Source organism: Erpetoichthys calabaricus, chromosome 12 (assembly GCF_900747795.2).
Source record: "Erpetoichthys calabaricus chromosome 12, fErpCal1.3, whole genome shotgun sequence".
NCBI classification, from domain to species: domain Eukaryota; kingdom Metazoa; phylum Chordata; class Cladistia; order Polypteriformes; family Polypteridae; genus Erpetoichthys; species Erpetoichthys calabaricus.
Window position 1 is genome coordinate 14,409,827 of NC_041405.2, and position 19,100 is coordinate 14,428,926.

Sequence of the window (19,100 nt, forward strand, 5' to 3'; positions counted from 1 at the left end):
AGACTAAAATAAGCAATAAGGGTTCAAAATCTTAACGAGCGAGACAACTAAAGTGAAACAGAAGTGTTACTTGAGCAATAAGTGCTTCTTATTAAGCAGTTAGGTTGGAAGAAAAACCTGCAGCCACTGCGGCCCTCCAGGACTGTGATTGAGGACCCCTGTCCTTGGCATTACTGCCTTTTCAAGCAAGATTTAATCAGTGACTAAAATATCTCGGTGTCACCTTGCCTGCAGATCAATGTATGCAAAGAAGGCCGACAGGACTCAAACAGACCAATGGGTCCTCTAGATCTAAATTTCCTTATCACTTACATTAATTTAAAAATATGGGAAATTGCAACAAACTGAAACAGGGTACATTTTAGGTAAACCCTTTTTGCGAAGCAATAAAAGCATTGTTCGTAAAGTGTACAGTTTCACGATCTGTTCTTTGTGTCAGAAGCTGCTAGGATAAGTATGGATAAGTCATCTCAGTTGTGATAAGCCAAGTTATAAAAACTAGGGGGCTTCGCTCGCCACCCCTATTACCCCCACCTCTAATCTGCGCTACGCATCAGCCATTTTGCGTCTCTTCCGCTCACGCTGTGAAGAGGGGGGGCTGAACACACCCCAAGGAGATGTGGTTGCTCCTCCGAAACCCCCTCTTAAACAGTGATACAATGGGAAACACATTTTTATCTCCTCTTTGCTTGATCAGCTGCTGGGCATACTTCTGTCATACCACCCATATCCATATATTCGATCTCTTTTCACTTTTACCTTTGCGTCAATATCACATTGAATTTTGATCCCGTGTTTGTAATTACATCGTGACATCGCAACGTATAACTGCCCGTGACGGAATATCGTTTCTTTCTCTCTACGAGAAATGTGTCCGACAATAGCATTCACACAAATGAGAAATGATTGAACCGTGTGCGTGATTGAAATTTTCTCTTGCGGGATTTTACTTTCACCAAACAACAAATCTTTTAATTCTCATGGATACACCTTTTAATTGGGAAGATACACTACATTTTTTTCCACCTGATGGAAACACGAATTATACGATCTACAAGTCTCCGACTTAAAGTTTAAATCCGAACAATATATTCGATCTCTTTTTGCTGTTCCGTTATTTCTCCGAGTAATAATTTCTGTTTGTTTGTGCTAATGCAATCTTTACTATCCTTTTTTTGAGACTTTCGAATTTTCGTACTTCATTATCTCTAGCCTACTCTGCATGTGTACCGTGCCAATGTTTTTGAATTCTTTACGACATTCTACTTTGTCATCTACACTTCGTCTTTAATTTTCCGGCCCCGGGCGTGGTTAAATCTCTTGGCACAAAGTCTCGCCGGACGTCAAAGCGTCCCTCCGAGAAAGTCTCGCCGGACGTCAAAGCGTCCCTCCGAGAAAGTCTCGCCGGACGTCAAAGCGTCCCTCCGAGAAAGTCTCGCCGGACGTCAAAGCGTCCCTCCGAGAAAGTCTCGCCGGACGTCAAAGCGTCCCTCCGAGAAAGTCTCGCCGGACGTCAAAGCGTCCCTCCGAGAAAGTCTCGCCGGACGTCAAAGCGTCCCTCCGAGAAAGTCTCGCTGGACGTCAAGGCGTCCCTCCGAGAAAGTCAGATCTCGTCTCCTTCCAAGATTTTTTTTTTTTTTTTATAATAGGGAGACATTAACGTTTACAGTAATCCCTCGCTATATCGCGCTTCGCCTTTCGCGGCTTCACTCCATCGCGGATTTTATATGTAAGCATATTTAAATATATATCGCGGATTTTTTTCTGGTTCGCGGATTTCTGCGGACAATGGGTCTTTTAATTTCTGGTACATGCTTCCTCAGTTGGTTTGCCCAGTTGATTTCATACAAGGGACGCTATTGGCAGATGGCCGAGAAGCTACCCAACTTACTTTTATCTCTCTCTCTTGCGCCGACTTTCTCTGATCCTGACGTAGGGGGTGTGAGCAGGGGGGCTGTTCGCACACCTAGACGATACAGACGCTCGTCTAAAAATGCTGAAAGATTATCTTCACGTTGCTACCTTCTGTGTGCAGCTGCTTCGTGAAGCGACATGCTGCACGGTGCTTCGCATACTTAAAAGCTCGAAGGGCACGTATTGATTTGTTTGTTTTTCTCGGTCTCTCTCTCTCTCTCTGCTCCTGACGGAGGGGGTGTGAGCTGCTGCCTTCAACAGCTTTGTGCCGCGGTGCTTCGCATACTTAAAAGCCAAACAGCCCTATTGATTTGTTTGCTTTTCTCTATCTCTGTGACATTCTCTGCTCCTGACTCGCACTCCTTTGAAGAGGAAGATATGTTTGCATTCTTTTAATTGTGAGACAGAACTGTCATCTCTGTCTTGTCATGGAGCACAGTTTAAACTTTTGAAAAAGAGACAAATGTTTGTTTGCAGTGTTTGAATAACGTTCCTGTCTCTCTACAACCTCCTGTGTTTCTGCGCAAATCTGTGACCCAAGCATGACAATATAAAAATAACCATATAAACATATGGTTTCTACTTCGCGGATTTTCTTATTTCGCGGGTGGCTCTGGAACGCAACCCCCGCGATGGAGGAGGGATTACTGTACTTATTTGGCGAATGCCTTTATTCAAGGTGACTTGCAACATTTATAATAGAAATGTAACCAATTGTATTTTCACTTTCTAACAAAAAGTGGTAGGATGGATGGGTAAGTGAAAGTATCGAACTCCATTGGCTAATCTTAATGCTGGTAGCAAGACAGCTGCTATGAAAGGCCTAACAGGTTCACATGATATTTAGTATTGTTTTGTGGTCTTCGACATGAGTTGGGGACTCTGAAACTACCAGCTATGGGAGCTTTGGGTCAATCCTAAAACAATTCAATATTCACACGCTGCCGTACCTCACAGAAACAATTCTGAAGTCTGCAGATCTTACCTTTGCGTGAAGCAGGTGGCGGGACAGTCGGTTGTTTCTTATTAACTACTGTTTCTGTCTTCTTAACTGCACTTTCTGGAAAACGCTTAGCGTCCTGTTAAACACAGGGAAAAATAATCAAATGTCATCACTTTTTACACACATGAAAGAACAAAAATAAGAAGCTGGTCAAAACAAAAACCTTTGAATCGGGTGGCTTCTTAACCATCGAACGTGTGATTCTCGTCTGGCTGATGGCAGGAGGACGAGATTGGGCCTGCAAGATGAAAGCCAAAAAGACACACAACTCATGAATTAGAATATAAAATGTGCTCAAAATATCCGACCAGCAGTGCAAAACAACGCAATTATAAAAAAATATATAGATTCACCCCAAGAAGAAACTCCCATGGGGGGCTAATTAACATTTTACTCAGATACTTCAACATTTATGTGGCATGTAAAATTCTTAAAATCAAAATAAGCTCATGCATCATCTTACATAATGTCCAAGCTAACTGGAGGTGTAAGTGTTTACAGATAAGGTTTCTGCCCACTCTTTTTAGGATCAGGGACCCCAAATCTATCGATTATGCAGCACCAACATCCCCACCTTGGGCTGCACGGTGTATCCTTGTGGAAGAGATGGCAGTGGCAAAAAAATCTGCGGTTCTGGTTTGAAGATTCCAACCTTGAAGACCCCCTTTTTGGCTTTCTCTCTTTGCTCCTTCATTTTGTTAACGAGTTTGGCTTCTTTGTAGCGCTGTAACATCTTCTGGCGCTCTACGGCGGCATTGTTCTCACAGCTCACTGTCTCTTCTGCAAAGGCAAAAAATTTGTAAAGTGCCTGGGCTCAAACAAGGCAGGTCTCTAATGTCAGTGTGTTTACACTAAGCATAATTACAGAGCAAAACGGCCTTAAGGAAGGGCTGTAGGAGATAGCGTTACAGTTTGGACAGGATGAGATAGGGGCTTTTGCGTACAGAGATGTGACAAAACAAACTGTTACTCAATGGACTCACTTTTTTGACCAAGACAGTTTTCTTCAAATGCTGAATTTTCAACTTCTATCACTGTAGAAATATTGGGGTCCAGAACACTTAAACCTCTTTTGGCACTTAACAGACGGTCCCGGTTTTCCTTTTGACTTTGCGAGCGCCTGCGTGCCATCTTCACCCTGATCATCTCCACACTCATATCCTTACGAATTCGAGAGGCAAATCGGGAGGTCGTCTCCATCTTTGTTATCTTCTCGGTATTCTCCTGCACACAATGAGATGGGAGAACATGATATTTACCTGTCCTACATTAGAACTTTGCATTCAGCACATTAACATAAACGTAGCAATTTCTGAAATACTGAGATGGGTTGTTTCAACAAGGAGAAGACATTTGCCTCAGATTGTTTCTCTTTGTGTGTGATTCCACTGTTCTTTACCTTTGGCGTATGTGAAGCACAAGCTAATATATGTGAACAAACTGGGCTCGGTCTCTTTAGGAGACAAATTTACACACCGGTATAAAATGATTTAGGAGCGGCCTGCAGGTGGACGTGCTGTGGAGACCATTCAGTGAGGAACAAAGCAAATCCACTGACCCTGAATAATAATTTGAATTTGTTTTATGATGATAATAATAATAATTCATTACATTTATATAGCACTTATGATGAACTGGTGCTTGTCTCGTTTTTCTTTTACCGTTTTTATTTATGTTTGATTTTGTATGAAATGTATGTAATTTTGACTCATAAAAATTATTTTCACACAACTATATTGATTTTATTTATTTACTTTGTGTATTTTTGAGCACAAAATTTTCTTTTTGAGATAATCATAACATTACCTGTATTTTATTCTATCTTTATACTCTGAAAAGCCACTGTGGAAATTGCACTTTTAAGACATGTTTATTTTCATCAAGGATTGTGACTCTCGGTTCTTAAAGACATGAGCATTTCTAATTAAATGCCGGACCTTGGCTACACTAAGCTCTACTGGACAATCTCGAGGACTTAAACCCCATGCTCATTTTCGTAGTCACAGCAGCCGCTGTTGGTGTTCATTTATTTATTTTTAAGCGCAGGGATTTAACGAAACCAAGTTTCTGCCTTCACCGGGTTACTCGCCTTATCCCAGTTGTGTGCGCGCATGTAAACGAACTCCGCGACATGCGACGTTATAATGGAGACTGTCGGTTACAGTGCTAAATTTGAATATTGGATACATTTTGCCCATGTATGTCTTGTTTCATTGTTTAGACAAGTAGTGGATGAACAGCTAGCTGGACAGTAAACCACAAAATCAGCCGATCAATCCCCACATCCGACTTATTCAAGTCACTTGACTTCCAAATGCCTCAGCTGTAAACGGCAAACAATCGAATGTATTACAAGGTTGAAGTCGGCTACTTTCGTATTTTTGTCCTGAATTTCTGAATCGCCGCGCAAGTGCTTTGAATACAAAGTATACATCAATGCAATCGGTCATCATTTTAGTACTGTTCTCATATGGAGGCTTATTATGTTACCTTTTAGTTTCGCTCTACTTTGATCGCGAGCACCTAGTTGCTCCCAACCAATTCAATTAATCGAAAACTGAAGGCATAAAAAAGCACGCGGTTAGTTCATTTTTAAGTTTTAATAGAGTGGCCGGAAGAAGAAGAAAACTCAACGTAACGGCCAGAAGAAACGCCGCGAATTAACTTCTAGTTAAAGCGTAAAGATGACATCACTTTGGAAATGGACGAAGAGCCGATGACTTAGACGGGGCCGGCTGGGATCGACTAGCCGCCGAGCTGAGCAAACAAGACCGGTTCGCTTTCCTTCGGTTCCCCTCGCTTTACACGATCAGCAGCGCATGTAACACCCCGTTTCGATAAACTGTTTTTCCTCGGGTGTCAGGAATCGAACTACAACGTTGCACAACACACCAAGAAAACTCATTCTTGCAACGTTATAAGCTTGTATAACTTACGACTCTTGTTTTTTTAAGTAACGAAACGTTAATATTTTAATCTTACCTCCTTTCCGGCTCTTGATCAAACTACCTGCTGTTATTCAAACTTGTACACTTAAGATCTGGTTGGCTCGCTGAGTTTTACTGTAATCTGATTGGCTAAAGGGAAATATTTTGAGCGAACGCGCTCACTCATTGGCTGTCTGCCTCACGTCTGCGCAGAAGACCAGAAATGAACGGGGAGCAATCGGATTTGGATGGTCTCCACCCACTATAGTTGCAGCAAAAAAAACTGTGACTTTAAAGAGAAGCGGCATTATATTTAATGTATCATGCCATATCTTTGACATAGTAAATTAACGCCATACGAGATTATATATACTGTATCATGTAGTTAAGGGTTCCTCATGAAGTAATGTTTTGATCCGTATTTTTGATCTATTTGGATGGATCAAGTTAATTTCTTCTTCTTTATCTGATTTTGAAATCTGCGCGCTATAGTTCAGAGTTGTGGGTTTTCTTTAGGTGTCCACGCGGTCATTTTCTCATTTAGGCTCTTCGTGAAGCTCTTCTGCGTATGAAAGCGTGCAGTGTGTTTTTATTTATGTAAATACTACGTGCATTTAACATCAAAAATAAGGTACGGTAATTTGCAATTCTGCATTCATTTTTGCAAGCAAAGCCCCCCTCCCTTTATTCAAATTGCGCTAATTTTCATAAAGTGATGTTAACCTTGACGGCAAAACATTCCAAAGTGAGTCAGTCTGGTCTGCATAGTATGAATTCCATGGAAAGTGTCATGTTGCACGATTCAGATCACAGATAAGTCAGTATTTTAAAAGATTAATTTTCATATTCATACCTTTCACTTTGCTTAGAATCGTTGTAAAGTTGGATTCAATTTGAACTCTGCCCCGTCTGACCTTATTATAGAGGTTAAATAAATTGCAAATAAGGGCGCAGGCGCACACTCATATTGCACCAAGAGGCTAATATCAGCAAAAGTTGAGGATTTCTAAATGTTAAACGTTTTGTGAGACCCCGGCACCCCCTAACTGCGCTGTGCCCTGAAACACCATTAACGCAGGCAGGAACTGCCTCTCCGCTGCCGGTACAACTGCAAGTTCGCAGGCTCACCGCGTACCGTGCCTGTCGCCCGATGATTGATACGGGGAACATTTTAAACCGGCAGTGTGCGCACTTTCTAGACTCTCCTCCAGAATGAACCTACTGGACACAGGAGGCTATCTGTTCATTTAATGTGATGAAAGGAGCGAATGCAGGACGAGTGTCACCGTCACGGCTTGCTTGCTGTCTGTTCGAGTGCTGATGTGACAGCTTCCGTTTGGTTAAATGTTAAAGATTGTTCCTGTCTGCACAACAACAAAGCTGATTTTCTAGGAAACCTGGACTCACCTCCTTTATCCCTCGTGCAAGTGTGCGACCCACACATCACAATTTACAGAGTTTGCTTATGGCTAACGGTGCGATCACAATGCGCATCCCTTCTAAAGGTAAATTGATTACTGCAATAGGCAGAACATTGCAATTCGAACCGTGAAACGTTGATGTCACCTGCTTGTAGTAGTAGTGCATATATAGAACTTTATTTATCCCCAGGAGAAATATGGCTTTTTTAACAGAAGCTCCATAAATAAATAAATATAAGCCAGAATGATTTAAAAGAATGAAAACTTCTGACTTGGCTGTCCCAATCCCAGTCCCACTGTAAAAAGCAATTCAAGGGACCTCTAACCACCACTTAATCAAGTGCATTCTATTAGGTTAAAAATTCAACTTCAATGATTTTATTAAACATTTTAATTTGAAAACATTATTTAATGTGTTGACGTGAAAGAATTATATTAGTACATATTTTAGCTTAGACTTGTAAGTAATCTAAACTCAAATTCCTTTTTTCATTTATTGAAAAACAAAATTCAAGTTCATCTAACCTAATCTAACGTTATGTCTACTTAATTTCTCTGTTTCATGAGTGGGCACGAAACTCCTCCCACTTAACATGCTGTGAGAAGATCGTAACGCCATACTGTAAGTGAAACAAACAACTACGGTGAGTGATAGAGCAGCTATTTTAATTGCTGTCAAAGGTGAATAGTACTTAATTTCTCCTTCAATAATCCTGCATTTTTATTTGCGCAATGCTGATAGGACTAGTAAAGTTACTTTCCGTCTGTAGAGGTTAAACTACGGATTCAGGCAGGCTAACGTGATGGCTGTCTAACATTAGGCAGATGAACAGGTTAAAGCTAAGTGACTGAGGAGCAATTTCAAGATAATAATTATTTACATTGCTCTAACATATAATTTACTTATTTTGCATAACCGGTTGAATAGCTCTAGTGAAATTTAGTGCCGTCCATCTTACCATATTTTCTCAACATTACTTTTTTTTTTGTTCGAGCCGCTAATGATTTCTCACGTGCGTTTCAATGTTGGTTAAGGATTTTAGATGCAATATTGCCTTACTGCATGTAAGCCTGATGCCATTTTGAGAAGATACTTCATTAATTGTAATAATCTTTCTTTGACTCTAAACTTAACAACTGGAAAATAAGTAGAGTATACTCCGAAGCAGTACAGCCATTTTTCTTAAAATTGCTGTTTGTTATTTTCATTTTTGTGCCTTTTTTGCAATTATTCAGAGTAGCCATTTTAATCAGGATGTATGTTAAACTCACCACCATCATCATATGTGTGTGCTTTGCCTCAACTGGATTGTAAAATGTTCCTTTGCTTATAAAATCTGCAGGGGGGATGGAATCAGTGCAATATTATAAATTTTGTCCAAGTTTGTCTTGGTCTTAAAGGTTGAATTGCATAGAGCTCTTTCTGTCTGACCATTGACTGTTTTGACCAAATTAATGGATGTAGTCTCATCTAGAGGAGGAACTTCAGGATTGAGGATAAGGCACATTAAGAATCGGCTTCTAGAGGTGTGACAACTAATCAGACTTGTCTTTGAAATTAAGCTTGCTGACTTGTCACCCTTTTGGATTAGTCATATTGGAATTTAATTTTATTCTTTTTTCACTCAATTAGAACAATACAGTTGAAGTACGGAGAGAGGTGGCCATTCGTTGCCTGGTTGTCTACCTTGGAGAAAAGGAACAGGACCTCTTCAAGGAGTTTAATGTAAGTAATTTATCACCGTGGAATCTACACTTTAATATTCCAGACAAAAACCTGCTATAGATGGCTGTAATTGTTACTGAAAACCTGTTTCACTTATAAAGTGGTTATTTTTTAATTTTTTGTTGTTTTGATACCTTTCACTGTGATATGCCTAAAGTAAGACATGACATTTTAAAAAAGGAAATTTTTCTCTGTAGACCTCAACCAAAGAATTGAAAGTTGAAAGTAAGTTCTACTGTGGCACAATTTGACATCACAAATAGTTGAAACATTCTCACTTTCCTAAAGAATGACACATTATAATGCTAGAGGATAACACAATATATGCAAGAAGGCTTCTTTAAATAATAGAAATAACCACAACAGCATTTTGCTAAATCCTGGCAATGGATCTGATCCATTTGTAAATGAGAAAAAAAATTATGAGTGTATTGACTTAATGCTTAGTCCAAACATATTCAGGTTTCTGATTAGGCTGCCAAACACCATCTTTTCTTTTTGGTGGATTAATACCTGACAAACTTTGCCACTATGAAGATTCTAGTAAGCTTTCGTGCTCTTGTAATACTTCATATTGGCACTTTTGACCCCAACAAACAAAAAAAGTGAGTTAAATTTGTCTCCATAGCTACTGTGTGATGGCAATGCTACTCACTGCTCATGTTGAGCCAGTTCATTTAATTAGATGTGTATGGTGGTGTGTTGGAATGGTTAAAATAACGTCATCAGTATTAACACAATTCTGTTTTACTAAACTTCTTAATATACTTTTGCATTTGTTCTGCCAGAGTATTGAAGAATTTGAAGCAAACCTTGACAGGCAAGTATTGAAGATTGCCATCATTAAAGACCAGAATCCAAACACTGGAACCATCCTGATCGAGGGAGCCAAAATCCTGGATGGTATTGATGTCCCAAGGTGCTGTGCTTTGCTCATGGGTTTAATATACGCTCTGAATCTGAGCTATCCCAAGGATCTAAAATGTACATACGAAGTATTTCAGAAACTGTTCCTTGAACTTGATGGACTAAAAACCAGTGGGAAAGTAATGAATCTCAAGTACAGCATTTTCTAAGAACACTTTTCTTTCAAACCACTGCCATTTTTTTTTTAAACCCATGTTATTATATAATCCATAAACCGCTGTTTCAATTTTAAACATTCTCAGGTTTTGTTTTAAATTTTTGTTGACTATGTGCTGTTGAAAACTTGTTCATTATGGTTTTGTAATACTGTGTTCAAAGAATGTTGCTCTTTTGTCCAAGAATGTTCTTAGGTCAGAGTAGGTGCAGTTGTGTGTTCATACCTCATGATCTTTGTAAGCACTTGGTATTTTCATAGTGAGGTTGCTATATTTTTCAAAATGTTTTTGCATCCTGCAATGGAAGTCAGGTGTGACAAATTTGGCAGTTGAATATTACATTGAGGCCTATATCTTTGCTGCTATAGTATGGCTATTTGTTGAAAAATATAAAAATGCAACATTATATTTCCAATAAAGTAAATTTTGCAACATTTTCATTCTTTAAGTGGCTGTAGTTTTAATAATTTAATAAATAATTAAACTTGATAAAGGTGAAAATTATAGGCTGAAAACACTAATTACACCAACTTCACTTTTTACACCATCACAACTTTAAAATATATTATTAATTAAGTACGTAGAACTTAAAACAGTCTTTAAAAATATAACATAAATTAGTTGGGACAACTTAATTTTTCTGTGCAGTGAATTTAAAAAGTTCTGTGTATCCTATAATTTTTTAAGCTGATGGTGCTTAAAAGCAATTTAAGATCTGAAGGAAAAACCTTTTCCAGTTACTCAATGTTATGGGTTGGTTCTATGTAATTTTAACCAGAAGTTATAGTAACTTAAAAAGCTTGATGCAGAGCGTTGCGTTACTGTTTTGGGCCAACAAAAAAAATTAGTTTTTAGAGTGTAGTGTGGCATACGCAGGCGTTTTGCCATTGGTATAAAGGTAGCGCCCCACGGCCATTCTTAACACGCTTCTGTCGAATGATTCATTGGCCAAAAGTCCTCAGTGTTTAGTACTATTAGCAACAAAACAGAGTTGCATACCTCAGCTACAAGTCCAAAGGGCCACCCCAGAGAAAGCCCGCCACCTGTCACACCAGACTGCCATTTTGATGTTGTCTACCTGCAGTCCTATATTTTCTTCTTGATCTGGAAAGGTAAAACGGACCACCCTGGTCAGGACGTTCATCCTTCCTGCATCATCCTTTTACCAGTAATGGCGTACTGCACAGTAAATACTCTTGACTTATTGTTTCCATCCTCTTTCTCTGTACGTTTATAATTCATTTGCTTAGAGGTTGATGGGCTTGCAGCTTCTTTTCTCCACCCTAGCGGCCCGCTTCTTCTCTACTTTCTTCAGCATCTTTTTGCATTCAAATTGAATAAGTCAGTGTTTCTGTTCAAATTACTTAGTTTGTTTTTCTTAATTTTTCACTTAAGCTGGCACTTAAGTGTTCAATCTGCCTCAAGAATGATTTAAGATATGAAGAGGTAGGGGAAGTGACAGCGATGTGGTAGGGATGAGAATGGCACCTGCATGCATGCACCGCCCTGCTGCCCACTGCCGAGAGTTGATTCTACAATAAAATAAAATAAAAATAAAAAGAGTAATAAAAATCATATATAAGAAGATAAAGGTCTCAGTGCTGAGTAAGTCACCCCTCTCCAGATCAGTCGTCATGCCCGTCCATTCAGTATGATATTTGTACCAGTCACAAAGACATTATGTTTAAATGATAACTGACCAACCGTTGCTGTCTGTTTTTCATCTTGTTGTCCAGGAGTGGTGCTTAGTCCTACTGCTGTTCTAACCAAATGAATCCTACTAGTCTATCGAACAATCAAAGTGCTACTGAAGCAGTGCCATCATCAGAAACAGAATCCATTTTATTGGCCAGATACGCTAGGAATTTGTCTTCATAGTATTGGTGCCACATATAAAAGCAACACAATACAAAAGATAAATATAAGAAGACTAGGGGGCTTTGCCCCCAGCTCGCTTCACTCACCAAACCCCCTCCAATCCCCCCGCCTGCACTATGCGCTAATGTGAAGAGGGGGGCTGAACACACCCCAAGGATATGCAGTCGCTCTTCCGAAATCCCCTCTTAAATGCTGATACAATGGGAAACAACTACAGTTGTTTTTTTTTTACCTCCTCTTTGCTCGATCAGCTGCTGCTTTGCTGCTGCTGCCGTGACGCATGATCTGCATTTCGTGCGGCGCTTCGAACGTTTAAAAGCCTGTACAGCAGCTGTCCTTTTGTCTCTCTTCTGCAATGTCTCTCTTCTCCCCCAGACATCCTCAAACGCTATGCGATCTCTTTTCACTGTTCTGTTATTTCACCGAGTAATATTTTCCGTTTGTTTGCACTAATGTGCTCTTATACAACGAACGGTTCATGAACGTCTTGGTACACATACAAATTGGTTTACGACCAAAAAGTTCACCAAACTTTTGCCTCGGTTCACGACCACACACTCGGTATACAAACAAGCCAGGTTCCCTTTCGGTTTGTACATGTTCAGTCTCTCCCTGTGCAGCGAGCAAGAGAGAGAGTGCGGCACACACGCACACACACACACACACACAGGCAGCGTGAGAGAGATAGCCGTGCACACACACAGGCAGTGCCAGAGACAGACGCACACACACACAGGAGCGTGAGAGAGAGGCGCGCACACACAGGAGCACGCTAGAGAGACACACACACACACAGGAGCGTGAGAGAGAGGCGCGCACACACAGGAGCGCGCTAGAGAGACACACACACACACAGGCGCTGCAGGCTCGCAAAACAGAGAGAAAGAGAGAGAGAGGGACGGAGAGAGCGAGGGAGGGACGCATAAGGTAGAGAAGGCTTGTTTTTGTTTTCAGTTCGGTTCGTAGCTGCATTGTTGCAATGTTACTTTTCTTGGTGGTTTATTAAATTACGGATTTTTCAAATGTTCATTTTTTTCCCCTGTGCTTAAAACTCATTTTAAAAAAAGTGTTTTTAGCGAGCGGTTCCTAGCACTATAGCGCGAAATATTGCAGTGTTAGTTTTCTCTGCTGTTCAAGGTTTTCTCAGTGTTATTCAATGTTTTTACATTTAGTTTACTATTACATTGTGCATTCTATGGTATAATTAACTATATTTGTGCTTAAAAATCTTTTAAAAATTATATTTACATTCCATTTTGGAATAAGGCTGTAACATAACAAAATGTGGAAAAAGTGATGTGCTGTGAATACTTTCTGGATGTACTGTATATATATATATATATATATATATATATATATATATATATATATATATATATTTGCAGCTGGAGATCCACAAAGGGAGAAAAAATGAATCACGTATCATAAAGTAGTTTTTATTCCTGAGCTTTCAACCCCTATCAGGGGTCTTCATCAGAGGATAATGCTTAGACTTACAAGAATCAAAGGCAATATATAGCAAAACATTACGTGGTCAGGGTGGCGTGTAACATACATTTAACTGGGACAATGTACAAGTAAGATTTAAGGCCAGTACTAAAAGTGCCAGAGAGCTGGCCGAATCTTGGCTATCAAATGAGAACGCCATCAACAGACACTTGGACATAAATCCAGCATATGCAAACTTAAGAAGAACATGTTCATAATAAGTAAACTGTACACCCCCCCCCCCCCCCCCCATCACACTGACTTAGCCACCCCCCCTCCACCCCCTCCACGTAATCTTTTGCTATATATTGCCTTTGGTTCTTGTAAGTCTAAGCATTATCCTCTGATGAAGACCCCTGATAGGGGTTGAAAGCTCAGGAATAAAAACTACTTTATGATACATGATTAATTTTTTCTCCCTTTGTGGATCTCCAGCTGCAAATATGTAAACCATATCACAGACCTTCTCTTCCATATATATATATATATATATATACAAATATATATATACTGTATATATATATATGTATGTATAAAATGGTACCAATATTTTTTTTAATGCTGCCACTATTTTCAGCCACCACAGTTAATCTGAATCATTGAAGTTTTGTGGAAGGTTCTGGAGTTCGCAGAGAGCAGAATACCACCTTCTTCATCCGTCAGAACAGGAGGGATGGCGTCATCTCCTGCTGTTCACAGAGCTTGATGAAGGTCTGAAGCCATTATGGAGGCGCAGCCCTGCTCCTTATTAGGTCCCTGATATTCGCTATTTTGTCCACCCACTCGCTCCGTATAATAAGTTTGCACTTTACTCCGCACGATCACGACGCTTTACCTGCTCATCCCGACTCAGACCCCGCCCACATTTATGACATCACGGCCCAGTCGCGTCTTATTGCGAAAACGGCATAAAACTTTCCACCTTATTGATTTGATTAATAGATCGCACTCTCTATCTAGCTCCCCAGGAAGCGTCGTCGCTCTTATCTTCCTCACGCTAAGTAAACATTCTGAAAATGACAGCACTTGTGAAAAGGTGGCAAAGTCCGCAAGACCGCAGGCGCCGTAATGGTGCGAGCAGCTGCGCATCTCTGAGCACATGGACGTTGGAAGTTCACTGAAAATGCCGTTTTAGTGACAATTGACATGCGGCTCTTCAGTCATCGATCTCGTCACGTACTGCAGTGCTGGCAGGTTAATTATGTATAAACTCAACACATGTTAACCACGGACGTGTTTGTTTGTTGTTTTTTTTTGTACATTTTATTTGCTTTTTTTTTGTGTAAATTATCGAGTACACTGTTAAGTTCCTTTTGGAATATGCTTTTGACATACCAAGTTTATAGATATTGATGGATTTATTTCCCTCTTTGTGATCTTGCTGGTACATTACACATTTTATTGACATAGATGCTTACTCAGTATATATTGTGTTGTAGTAATTTTCCTAATCACATCTTTTTTTATTTGTTTTTCAGCAGATTCTAGGCAGCTGAATTTTGCCTTACAGTAAAAGTGATACAATATTCTCCTCACTTACTGTATTTTGTCATTTTTCTACAACTTCACCATTTCCTCTATTGGACAGCCTGCATGTTGTACAGGTAGGGTTTCCATTTACTGAACAGAGCAGTAAGTCAAATTTCCAGTATTTCAAGAAATTCTAAAACATGCAGTGTGATCGACTTCATTTTGAACCAAAAACTCTTGTTGTGCAAAGTGCAGTCAGCATAACCAAGGGGCTCATCTGTGCAAGCAATCAAAAGTTGAGTGGAGCTAACAGAGTTGTATACGTATAATGGTTTGTAATGGTGACTGACCGCCTAGTTTGTTCTGCTGTGAATGGACAAATCAGACACACACCACTGAAGGGCTCCTTTAACAGGAAATCCTCATTTAGCTGACATCACTATCCTTTTTCTTTATGGTGGGTTCATTGTAACAGGAAATATGGGATGGATAGTTCCTTACCCTGCTGTGGGATGGCACCCTGCCCGGGATTGGTTCCTGCCTTGTGCCATGTGTTGGCTGGGATTGGCTCCAGCAGACCCCCGTGACCCTGTGTTTGGATTCAGCGGGTTGGAAAATGGATGGATGGATAGTTCCTTACCTGGCAGGGATGCCTTGAGGGTGGAAGGATGAAAGTAGAATACCACCTGGAGAGCCATGTAGTCCCTCAGTCTGACAGGTGGCAGGAGCTCTCTGCTGGGTCTATATATCATGCCCAATTACTATTTCTCCCGCAAGCCTTACTTGTCCTGTTGATTTTGTATGCGTGTAGATCAGTGATCATGAGTCCTTTCTTCTGATGGCGTTGCGATGTTCATGTATTCGTGTTGCGATTCTTTTTGATGTTTGTCCTATGTATACCGCTGGGCAATATGAACATGCAATATGAAAATGAACATCGCAACGCTGTCAGAAGAAAGGTCTCACAATCACATACAAAATCAACAGGACATACATTTAACTGGGAAAATGTACAAGTAAGATTTAAGGCCAGTACCAAAAGTGCCAGAGAGCTGGTCGAATCTTGGCAATCAAATGAGAACGCCATCAACAGACACTTGGACATAAATCCAGCATATGCAAACTTAAAAAGAACATGTTCATAATAAATAAAATCTTTACAACCAATAACCCCGCCACACGTTCACACTGACTTACCCCCCCTCCACTATGTAATTTTTGCTATATATTGCCTTTGATTCTTATAAGTCTAAGCATTATCCTCTGATGAAGGGGCTGAAAGCTCAGGAATACAAATTACTTTATGATACGTGATTAATTTTCTCCCTTTGTGGATCTCCAGCTGCAAATATATATATATATATATATATACACTTCCCTGCCTTGTGCCCTGTGTTGGCTGGGATTGGCTCCAGCAGACCCCCATGACCCTGTGTTCGGATTCAGTGGGTTGGATAATGGATGGATGGATATATATACTGTATATATATATATATATATATACTAACTGTGTAAGCCCATACTGTTAAAAGCATGTGATCGTATAAAGCAGGGGTGTCGAACTCCAGTCCTGGAGGGCCGCAATGGCTGCTGGTTTTCCTTCTAACCATCTTCTTAATTTGTGACCAGTTTTTGCTGCTAATTACTTATTTTAATTAGCTTGACTCAGGCCCCTTAGTTGTTTCTCTTTCCTTAATTAGCGTCCAAACAATAATGAGACACGAAACAAGTGGCCACATGACCAGCTCACCAGTGCCCATCACACAGAATCTGAAAACAGAGAAAGGTGGAGGTCTCAGTAAGGCTGATCTCTAAGGTCATCAAAATATCTTGATGGTGTGCTTAGAAAAAAACATAAAATCATCAGTTTTGGAAATGTCTGCTGTGGTAGAATGAATAATTAAATAATGGCTTTAATTAACAGCAAGCATTGGCTTCTCATTAAGAAACTGGTTGGAGTTTGAAGCCCCAGTTTAAGCTGGTTATCTGTTGGCTCGCTTCACATCTCATTTCTGTTTGGCTGTCATTTAATGAGGAAACGAATCAATTCAGAGGACTGAATCCTTCTAACAGGGATATTAAAATGAAGGGAAAAAAGTGAATTAGCAGTGAGAACTGGTCACTGATGAGGAAAAGGGTTAAAATGAAAACCTGCAGCCATTGCGGCCCTCCAGGCCTGGAGTTCAACAACCCTGGTATAAAGTATTGAAATCGTCAGAACTACTCTGGGCATCTCTCCGGGCCGCACAGACACACACACTTCCACGGGTAGACATTTATATATATGTATAAGATATGTACTGTATAAGGCTGTTGAGTCACAAAGACAGAATGAGTCCTAAAAATAGCTGGGACGCCAACCTGGCCAACTTGATATAATTTCAAAAACAAAAGGGGTGCGGTGGTGGAGTTCAAACATAAAGAATGCTGACAGTCGCCTCCAGCTCACCCTCTGGTGATTGTTCTGAGTGTCAGCTGAATGATGACATGTATACAAGACAGCAAGATCACCCCCCACCCTACCTAGAAGGGAGTGGGGTAGGGTTGATTTCACACTACAGTATTTTTAGTCAGCCAATGAGGAACACGTGTACCAAATTTCATGAAAAGTGGTGCTGGAACATATACACATATATACACACGTTGACTTTTATATATATAGATATATATTATCACACACGCATGATTAGTGGGCAGCCGATTGGCTCAACAAAGCGTGATAGAACAAGAAAGGCAGGCTGGGAATAGAGTACTAACCTCTCTTTCTCTTATCCAGCAGAAAAATGGAAGAATAAAGTCTGCATTTTTCAAAACCTCCAGAAGAACATCTCCATAAAATTGTCTCACTTCCACAATGATTGCTTAACTTCTGTCCCAACCTGATGATGTCACTTCAAGCTTCTGGTTCCAACGTCATCTCCGTCTTCATCCTAATTTCCTCTGTACATCACTTCCTGCCAATTCTGTATAAAGTTCTGTCATTTCCTGCCTTCATTATCCCAATGTGTCTCATTCTGTTGCAAACAGTCTGAATTGACTTCTTGGACCAGCTCAGACTATACGGGGTAAACCCCCCAAACCTCTATGAGCGTTCTTCTCTCTTTTCTCTTCTTACTACATATATATATATATATATATATATATATATATATATACAGTATACACACTAGGGGGTTCCTCCCTGCTCGCTTTGCTCACCAACCCCCCTATGCACCAGCCACTTTGCACCTCTGCTGCTTGCATTATGAAGAGGGGGGCTGAACGCACCCCAAGCAGACACAGTCGCTCCTCCGAAACCCCCTCTTAAACGGTGATACAATGGGAAACAAATAGTTTTTTTTTTACCTCCTCTTTGCTCGATCAGCTGCTGGCTTGCTGCTGCTGCCTTGTTGTGTGATCTGCATCTCACGCGCTGCTTCGAACATTTAAAAGCCTGTACAGCAGCTCTCCTACTCTTTGTCTTTTATTTCCGTCCCCGGGCGTGGTTAAATCTCTTAGCACAAAGTCTCGTCTCGTCTGGCGAGACGTGAGTTTCAGATATTTTTTAGTTTATAATTTCAAAAATGGAATAAGAATCTGAAAATCTAACAAAATCACATTAAAGTTCAATAAATTCTGAAAAGAATGATACCACACATATATGTGTAGGTTTTAAAATAAACCCAAGTTAAAGCGTGACAAAAAACGTGACATAAAATGTCACATAAAATCGTCGCAGAAAATCGTTGCACTTTTAGGTTTAGGATTTTATATACAGAGAGTAGATTATTATTGTTATTTCTCACAATTTTTCCCTGATTTGGTCAAATAATAAAGACAAGGAAGAGTGAGAGTGAAGCACAGCTACTGACTTCCTGTACGACTTTTCTGGAAGAATGGAGGACAACAATGAAGATGAACTCTTATGTCACTTCTGCTCCACCCCTGTAAGTTCTGCCCCTTCTGGTCCATCTTCCATAGGCGATGAAGACCAAGCAGAAGTTACTATTTTTGGATCCAGCTCCCACCGAGCAGTTGCTAACCAAACCGTAGTCTTGTAGACCAAAGGTCCTTTCATTTCTTGTCACTTATTTTTTTCGCTTGTCCTTCATATTGAACAGGGTCACCACTGTGACATCCCAATACTCTCTTCTTACTGAAGACTCTTTGACGGCACATGTGATTTCCTCGACAGTGTGTTAGCTTCACAGG

At 40.2% G+C, this 19,100-nt stretch overlaps 1 protein-coding gene across 1 annotated transcript in view; it reads right to left on the reverse strand.

Annotated features, from left to right (window-relative positions):
* Positions 1-5,966, reverse strand: part of dlgap5 (discs, large (Drosophila) homolog-associated protein 5) — a 48,471-nt gene extending 42,505 nt beyond the window's left edge. The window contains exons 1-5 of the mRNA XM_028815130.2: positions 5,900-5,966; positions 3,901-4,141; positions 3,492-3,697; positions 3,081-3,155; positions 2,900-2,993 (exon numbers count right to left, since the gene is read on the reverse strand). Of these exons, the coding sequence (XP_028670963.1) occupies positions 2,900-2,993; positions 3,081-3,155; positions 3,492-3,697; positions 3,901-4,117 (592 nt within the window). The 5' untranslated portion in view covers positions 4,118-4,141; positions 5,900-5,966. The remainder of the gene's footprint in view (positions 1-2,899; positions 2,994-3,080; positions 3,156-3,491; positions 3,698-3,900; positions 4,142-5,899) is intronic.
* Positions 5,967-19,100: the final 13,134 nt, after the last annotated feature.